Source organism: Lepus europaeus, chromosome 23 (genome assembly GCF_033115175.1).
Source record: "Lepus europaeus isolate LE1 chromosome 23, mLepTim1.pri, whole genome shotgun sequence".
Lineage (NCBI taxonomy): Eukaryota > Metazoa > Chordata > Mammalia > Lagomorpha > Leporidae > Lepus > Lepus europaeus.
In genome coordinates, this window is record NC_084849.1 from 10,094,037 (window position 1) to 10,102,651 (window position 8,615).

The 8,615-nt window shown below is 68.0% G+C and overlaps 1 protein-coding gene across 1 annotated transcript; it reads right to left on the minus strand.

Moving 5' to 3' along the window:
* Window positions 1-430: 430 nt before the first annotated feature.
* Window positions 431-8,086, minus strand: LHX5 (LIM homeobox 5). Its single transcript, XM_062182675.1, has 5 exons — window positions 7,914-8,086; window positions 5,844-6,067; window positions 5,000-5,277; window positions 4,153-4,318; window positions 431-798 (listed from the first exon to the last, which is right to left on the minus strand). The coding sequence occupies exons 1-5, from the start codon at window positions 8,084-8,086 to the stop codon at window positions 431-433; spliced, it is 1,209 nt and encodes a 402-aa protein (XP_062038659.1).
* Between the last annotated feature and the right edge of the window lie 529 nt (window positions 8,087-8,615).

An 8,615-nucleotide genomic window follows, 5' to 3' on the forward strand; every position in this document is an offset into this window, starting at 1 on the left:
CTCGTCATCCTCTTTTACGGGTAGGGAAGGCAGAGCGAGAAATAAGGACGGGAGCTGCCCCTCGGGGAGCAGGCGTGGTCAGCCACGAAGCCCCTGGCCCCGGGCCCCCGGCCGGGTCCGAGGAGGCGGCGGGGTCTGGGGCCCTGGAAGTCCAACGCACGCATGAGCTCCAGTGACTCTCCGCAGTATTCGCTTTGGTCCCAAGAAACTGCTCGTGGCCGCCGGGAGGGCGCGGCCGAGGGGCTGGGGCTCCCCCGGGGCAGCCCGCGGGGTGAGGAGGGGGTCGGCTCCCCTCGGCGCCCCGCCCGGGGGCGGCTGCCTTTTGAGTGCAGACCCGAGGGAGAACCCCTGGCGGAGACTCCCGCGTCTCCCGCCGCGTTTTGGTTTCGCGCGGCCGCGTCCGGGCGGCGCCACCGGGGCCCGGTGGCCTTTACCACACGGCGGTCTCGCTGAGCTCGGAGTTGGGGTGCGACAGGGCTCCGCTGTAGCCGCTGGTGCCGCTCATGGAGAACGGTGGGCTGGGCCCGCCACTGAACACCTCGCCCGGCATGGGGTGCAGCGCGCCCGGCAGGCCCGGCTCGGGGCTCGGCGTGTCCGGGTGCGAGATCATGTCGGTGAACCTGGGGTTGTCGGCGGCGTGTGGGCCGGCGAGCGGCGGCTCCAGCGCGCCCAGCGGCGTCGAGCCGGGGCCCGAGGCGGCCAGGAAGCTCGAGTCGGCCGGGGACTGAGCCTGCGACGGCGGCCCGTGAGCGAAGAAGTCGTAGTTGCCCCCGGGCGCGTAGTAGTCGCCTTGGTAGTCTGCGGGAGGGGAAGGCAAAGAGACAGCAAGCGGTGAGAGCCGGCCGGGGCCGTGGACACCGGGCGCGCGCGACAAGGGCCGTGGAGGGAGTCCCACGGAAGCCTGCGGAGACCCGGGGCCGGTTGAGGACTCAGACCCACGGAGCTGGTGGAACGGGAGGCGGTGGGGGCCTCGGGCAGCGACCGAGCCAGATCCCAACACTCGGAGATGGAGACAGCGCGCACCGAGACAGTGAAGGGTCCGAGAGACAGGACCAAGAGAGACCGGCAGAGACGCCGGTAGTGGTGGCCACCGGCCTGGGAGAGCGGCGAAAAGAGACCCAGAGACGCCAAGTCCGCGGCAGGCACCCGAGAGACCGAGAGAACGAGGGCGCGTTAGAGAGTCGGGGAGAAAGGGGGAGACGGCCGCGGCGGGAGCCACGCGCGAAACCCCGGAGGCGGGAGCCGCCCGGGAGGTGGAGGCGGACGCGCCTGGAGCCCGCGCCGCGGAGGATCGGCGAGACGCAATCCGGAGACCGCCCGAGACGCGGAGGCTGAGCGGCCCCGGCAGGGGAGCCGCACGAGGGGAGAAACCTGCGGCCGCAAATCAGAGCGCGAAACGGCCGAGACCGGGAGGCGACGCAGCCGGGACCCGGGCCGCGGCGAAGCGCGCAGGGGCCGGCCGCTGGGGCCGGGACGCGGAACCCGGAATCAGCTCGCGGGCCGGCTCAGCACCCTGCCTGCAACCCCGCGTCCGGTAGACCTGGCGCATCCCCTGCCTGCCAAGCACACCGGCATCTGTCGGGTGAATGCCAGGTCTCCACCACATCCTGGAACCAAGAACCGAGTTCCGGCGGCTCAGGACAGGGGAGGGGAACGCCAGCATCCCCGGGCGCCTGGGGCGGAGGCTCCGTCCTCCAGTGTAGCTCCGTGGGTTTGCCAAGACACCAGGTTCTGAAGCTTTGGGGACTTTGAGTCCTCTTGAGAAACTGGTGATGGGGGGTGCTCTCCCGAGAACGCACAGGTGCGCATCCCCCAACAAACTCAGGGGGTGCGGGCTCCCCAGGTCCTGCGCCTGCGCTGCCGCTTCCCCTGTAGACCGTCCTCGGGGGCCCCACAAGCCGTGCTGCTTCCCTCACCCTGAAGGTTTGGGGGGACCCCAGGGCAGGCGCACCTTGTAGCCCGCTTTACACGGCGGGAAAACCAGCGCGTTCGGAAGCCCCGGCTTTTGTACAAAGCCACTCCCCGCGGCTCAGTCCTGGGGTCGCCGTCAGGAGCAGCTGGGGTAGGGGGGCTCCCTTCATCCCACTTCCCACCCTAAGCCCAGAAATCGATCCACATCGGCTTGGGGACGAATTTCCGGAGGTTCGCCTTGGAGACGATTCAGGCCGATTACTTGTTCAGACCACTAATTCCTTTCTCCCCAAAAGTCAAGGAGAAGGCTGGGTGCCCCCAAATGGGAACCCCAAAGGGCCGGGGACGGGGGACAGCCGCGGCTCGCAGAAGCGGGCGAACCCGCGAAGGCCGCGGCCCCGGCGCGGTGCGCGCCGCCTCCGCCCATATGGCGGCCGGGCCGGGGGTAATTGGAACAAACGCGGTCTGAAAGGGGCACAAAAGCCGCAGCTGGGGCTTTGTCCGCGCTCCCACGGGGAGCCGCCGGCCCCGCCGCCCGGCCCCTCTTCTCGCCCGCTGCCGGCAGCCACCGCCGGGATCTCCCAGCGCGGATTAGGCGGGGCCGCCTGGCCGGGGGCTGGGGAACCCTGCGCTCCCGTTTCGGGGAAGAGGGGCCGCCTTGTCCAGCCTCCCACCGCATCCAGCGGGCGCGCGGGGAGAGGCGACGGCGGGATTGGTGGTGGTGGTGGGGTGCTGGTCCTCGGGAAAACCTGGGTTAATCATTCGGGGCGGGGAAAAATAGCGGGCGGTTGCCGTCCCCGCCAGCTCCCGGCTTCAGGCGTAGGTTTTGCGCGCCCGGCAGCAATGCCAGGCCCCGGGAGTCCGTGAGTCCCGGAGGACACGCCCACCACCCGGCTCTCCGGGGCTGGGAGGCTGCGACGACTCAGCCCTGGCGCGGCTGCTGCTCGGTCTCTCCTCCAAGAAGCCGCTTAGCCTTGCGTTTTGGCCACAAGAACTGGGGGCCCTGGCCTGGTCTCACTGTAACCTCTCAGGTCCCTGCTGGTGCAGGGGTGGGGGGTAGGTATCTGCCCGGGTGCCTGGCTCCTGCCCCCACCGATTTGCAACCGAATCCACTTTTCTAAGAGAGGTCACCTCTTCCCCAAACTGAACTGTTCACCACGAAAGATTTGTGATGCGGCGACTCCCAACACAGCAGAGACGCGCAGGGTCCCTTTAAAACCCAGAGGCTAAACCCCAGAAGGGCCCAGGGGCCCCCCAGTTTGGGGAGGGTAGGACGGTGGGCCACAGCCACAGTGCCTGCCAGCAGGAGCGAGGGAGCTAAAAGGCCCCGGGGAGTGGGAGGAGGAGTGGGGATGCACCCAGCCAGCGCCAAGGAAACGAGAAGGAAGAAGCCAAGAAAGAGAGAAGAGGTGACCGAGCTCAGAGCTCACCCTAGGTCTGAACCTGGAAACGCAACATCGAAATTTCCCCGTTTGCAATCTTGGACTTCAAAGCTCACAACTCCAAGAGCCCAGAGCACCCGCCCGGGGCAGGCAGGCGCACCCGGCATGCTTGGGGCTCGGGGGTGGGGGCAGCGCAGCCCCGAGCAACTGGCCGCGGTGTAGCTAACAGCACCAGACGCTGCGCGCACCGGCCCAGACACCGAGCCGGGAGCCGCCGCCTTAGAAGCCGGCGGGCAGGCAGCCTGGAGCGGATCCAGGTCCCCGGCCCCTCCCCCGGCGTCGCGCGGGTTTAAGTCACAAACGCCCGGCAAGGGGAGCGCGAGGCGGCGTGTCTGGCGGGGGCGGGCGTGGGTGGATTTGCCGGTGCGGGCCTCAGCAGGACGCAGGGCAGAGTGTGTGTCTGCGGGTTTGTGTGTCTCTCGGTGAATGCAGGCGGCGGGGACTCGGGAGGATCCCGCGCGTGGCTGGACGTGAGCCCGGTGTTTCCGGACACGAGTGTGAGTGAAAGACTGCGGGGGGCCCGCGTAGCTGTGTGCCTCTCGTGTTCACTTCTGCACCACTCGGGGTAGGGGGGGAGTCCGATGGTGCGTGCGACTGCGTGTCCGGGAGGTGTCTGTGGGTGAGTGTGCGCGCACCGAGGTGTGTAGGACCAGGTGTGGGTGACAGTGGAAGTCCCGCGTTGAGCGGCTGGGAGCGAGGCGAGCGAGGAGGGGCAGTCCCGGGTGCTCCCGCGCGCTCAGCTCGCGGAACGGCGCAGGCCGAGGTGTGCGGCGGCGGCGCGTCTCGGCGCGCCCCTTACCTCCGTAGTAGGTGTACGGAGTGGAGCCCAGCACCTCCGACTCGTCCAAGCGGCCACCCAGCGGACGCATGCGCCGTGGACTCCGGAAGAAGGCGTGTCTCCGCGCTCCCAGCGCGCTCAGCTGTTTCATCCGGCGCTCTTTGGACCGTCGGTTCTGAAACCACACCTGGGACCGAGCAGGTGGGGGAGAGGGGGTGCTGTGAGCTCGCGGCACGAAGTGCCCTCGCCTCTCCTCCCTGTGCGGGCCACCCCCACCGGGTCCTAGCGCCTCTCCCGCACCGGGACACCCCTGACGCGGGGGCCGGGCCGGATTAGGTGGGGAGGGGTGGAGAGAGGCTTGGGCGAACCAGCCAAGGGTGAAGGATTTCGCGGACCCGTGGGGCGACTCTTAAAGACTTGTGCTTCCCGGTTCTCGGCTCGCCCGCGGTCTGACGGCTTTATAAAGGCCTCCCGCCCGGCACAGCTCTCGCCTCGGCCCCTCGCCATCTTGAGCCGGCCCCTGGCCGTTTTCCGAACGCCCCGCGCATCGGCGCAAGGAGGGGCAGGCGGAGGACGAACAGGGCCCCTTGTCTGCTCGGAAGCTGGGAGGGAGGGAGGGGTCCCGGAGCGCCGGGAGACTGAACACCTCCTTCCGCCGGGGCGGGGAGCGAGGTGACCCGCCCCCAATCGCAGGGCCAGGAGGACAGCAGGGCTGGACTGAGTTCTTGGCGGCGGGTGCCAGGCCTCGGGCGGACGCCCAGCTGTCCCCGACCTCGGATGCGCGCCGTCTGCTCTGAGACCTGCACCCCGCGCGCTCTCGGCCCGGCGCGCCGCGGGGACGGCGAGGATGACCCGGCCCGGGCCGCACCTGGATAACGCGCATGTTGAGGCCGGTCTCCTGCGCCAGCTGCTCGCGGATGTGGCGCGTGGGCTTGGGCGTGGCGGCGAAGGCGGCCTTGAGCGTCTCCAGCTGCTTGGCCTTGATGGTGGTGCGCGGGCCGCGCCGCTTGGTCCCCGAGTTCTGCTCCTCGTTCTCATTGTTGGCGGCCTCCTTGTCGGACGAGGTCGAGTTGTCCGTCTCCTTGGGGTCGTCCTGCAGGGGGTCCTGGAGGTCCGGGGACAAACTGCGGTCCGTACAGGATGACACTGCGGGCGGGCGGATCGGGAAGGGAACGGAGGCGTCAGCGGCGGCCGGTTCCAGCCGGCCCGGGCGACCGCCGGCCGCGCTCGGTTCCCTCCCTAACCGGAGGCGGCCCCTCCCCCTGGGGCCCGGCGCCCGCCCACCGTCTCCAGGCGGGGCTGGGCCTTTGGGACGGCCCCTCCCGAGCCCTGGGAGCCCATCTCGGCCCCGGCCGGCCGGGGTAGGGGTGGGCACGCCCTCTGGAGAACGAAGCCTTCGGGAAGAGGGGACGCAGGAGGGTGCGAATGCTTGGAGCCCCGGCTCTTCCTCCCCCACCCCGCAGTCCTCCCTGCGGCCCCAAATCTGTGCCAATGCTCAAGCACAGGACGCCTAGTGCCACGGAAGGGTGACTGCACAGAGAGGAGCTGGCGGCTCCCAGCGCCCCTGCAGGACCAGCTCCGCTCCCCGCAGCCACCTCCGCCCCAGCCTCGTGCCCTCGCCCTGCCCTAAAGCAGCCTGGCTCGGGAGCCGGGCACAGACCCAGGGGCGCGGGGAGGCCAGCTCCGAGCTCCGGGCTGGGCGGCCTCCATACCTGAGTTGAGGCTGCCCTCCTTGAGGCTGGAGGAGCTCAGATAGTCGTCTTTGCACACAAACTTGTTCTCATCGATGACGTACAGCTCCTCGCCCGTGGACAGCTGCTTGTTGCACACCATGCAGGTGAAGCAGTTGAGATGGAAGACTTTGCCGCGGGCCTTGCGCACCAGGTCGCTGGGCGAGATGCCTTGCGCGCATCCCGCACACTTGGTGCCGAAGCGCCTGGGGACACAGGGCGCCCATCACTCAGCGGCGGGCTGCTGTCCAAGCCTCTCCAGCCCCTCTCTTCTTCCCACCCACCCTGGCTTCCACGACTGTCAACGGGAGCCCTGATCCTGCCTGCTTGGCCAGAGTAGAAGTGGGACACACGTCCTGGAATATTCCTGGGGCTGGCACTGCCAGGTCGATTGGGTTTGCTTCGCCATCTGCTGGGCTGCAAAGGGTTGAGCCATGGTGGGCGCAGCCTCCCGCCCAGCAGAAGGCCCAGAGTGTCCCCAGACGCCTGCTGGGGCTGCTCCAGGCAAACTGGGCTCTGAAGTCCGCCAAGGATTCAAAGCCAGGCAGGCCCGTGTAGACTACTTCTTCGCTTTGCTTCCTGGATGCTCTCAAAGCTGCTGGGGCCCAGGTAGCACCCATCTGCCTGGCCAGCTGGCCTTAGCCATGGGCTGGGAGCCTCTCTCCAGGAGAGACCTGAGCAAGAGGGGAACCTCGCACAGAGCCCTTGTGCCAGCTGGGAGCTTTGTCAGTCCTCACTCTGGGAGCTGCTGGACAGGGCCTCCGGTGGGCACACGCTGGGAAGCAGGGACTGAGTTTCAGCTCCCCCCTCCCCATTTCTGGCCCTGGCAGGCAATGGTAGAAGGAACAGAGCCACTCCTAAACCCTGCAAGACTGGGACCTGGAATGTCTCCGATCCCCCCTCTCCCTTATCCCCCAGCTAATTCCTTTTCTTTTTTCCCTTGAGCCCAGACAGAAAGCTGGCCTCCTCCAGAGTGGGTGATGCAGACCCTAAAGGGAGGGGTGAGGTGGCCGGGGAGGGGGGCAAAGAGGGCTCAGGACTCTGGGGACCCCACCTGGACTCACACCCGCGTCTCTAAACAGGGCGAATTTGGGTGACATTGATGCAGTGAGTGCATTAGAAGCCATAAGTCACTTTTGGCCTTATCCGGCAGCGTAATTGGCCATATGCACCTTATCAAAAATCATTAGGCTCTTTGCAAGCACGGCCACATTAGGGGCGTCAGGCCTCCGGGGCCAAGGAGTTCACACATGGAAAGGTGATGCTGACGGGTTCCCGTGTTCAAATTCCCTGGTGCCCAGACACTGGGGCCCCGGGGCCTGGAAGCTGCACTCACAAAGGGAGCCGGGCGGAAACAGGCCAGGTGAGTCTGCCACACACCTCCTGGGCCTGCAGGCCGGCTCTCAGCATCTCCCAGCCGGGGAAACTGAGGCCCAGGAAGGCGAGCTGCTGGGGCTGGGGCCAGGAGAGGCGACACAGCCCAGGCCCGGGGGGTCCTGATTCCCGGCCCTGATTTCATTTGTGCTTTTCAACAAGAGAGAAAGTGTTTGGGGGGAGGGGAAGGTACCCTCCACGGTCACCAGGGGAGTCCTGCCTGGCTGGGCCCCTCTGGAGCTGGGAAGTTTCTGTTTGCCCCCAGAAGCGGTTCCTGGGCTCAGGCGCTGTGCGTGGAGGGAGAAGCCTCCCAAGCGCCCGCGAACTCCAGAAAAAAAAAAAAAAAAATCCTTCCTGGCTCAGAACGCGGCGGCGGGAGCTTCAGCCTCTGGGAAGGGGCAGAGGGGGGCGAGGAAGTTTGTCAAGGCTTCATCTCCCGGCCCCAGCTCGGCCCTGGGCCGGCCTGGAGGCACCAGCGCGAGGCGGCGAAGCAGCGACCTTCCGCGCCTGGGCTGGGGCCCTTCCCACCCCGGACCGAGCGCGGGAGGACAGCAGCGTGCGGCCCCGCTCCCCACCTAGGCTTGTGAGCCCGGGAGGCCGTGGCGGGTTCCGCCTTGTCCCCTTCCCCGGAGCCCGGCGGAGCGCGCGCGCAGGCGGCAGGGCGGCGCGGCCTCTTACCTGAAAAAGTCATTTTTGCAGTAAAGCTTGCCCTCTCGCGAGAAGCACTTCTCCGACAGGTTGGTTTTGCACTCGCAGCACTGAACACATTTGATGTGCCACGCGCGGTCCAGCACGTTCAGCAGGAAGCGGTCGAGGATGGGCCGCTCGCACCCGGCACAGTGCACCATCATGGCCCCCGCCCTGGCGGCTCCGGCCGCCCTGCCCTCCCTGTGGGCCCCCGGCCCTCGGGCCTCCCGGCCCCGCCGCCGCCGCGCTCCCCGCCTCTTGTGTCGGTCGCCGCCGGGCGAGTCCGGTCCGGACCTAGACTCAGCCGGTCAAGTCCTGGGGCGATCGCCGGCCTGGCGCGGGGCTGGCCGCAGCTGCGGGGCGGCGGCGTTCACAACCTCATTCCACGGGCCGCGCGCCCCGGCGTTGGCTCCGGGCTCCCGCAGGTGTCTCGGGTGGCTGCGGGCCTCGGCGCTGCCAAGCGGCTTTCCCCGGTGGCGGAGGCGCCGGCACTTTCCCCCACTTTCAAGCGGTCCGGATCCTCATCTTTGTCTGGCCGCCGCCTAATTCGCGCATCCTTATTCAGATTTGGTGACGTGGCGCGGCACGTAGGGGGCCTGGCGGCCAATGGGCGCGCCGTGGCCATGGCAACCTCTTAAATTTATAGCATATCTAAATTGGCTACAGCGTTGCGGTCCGGACAGAGCAAAAAAA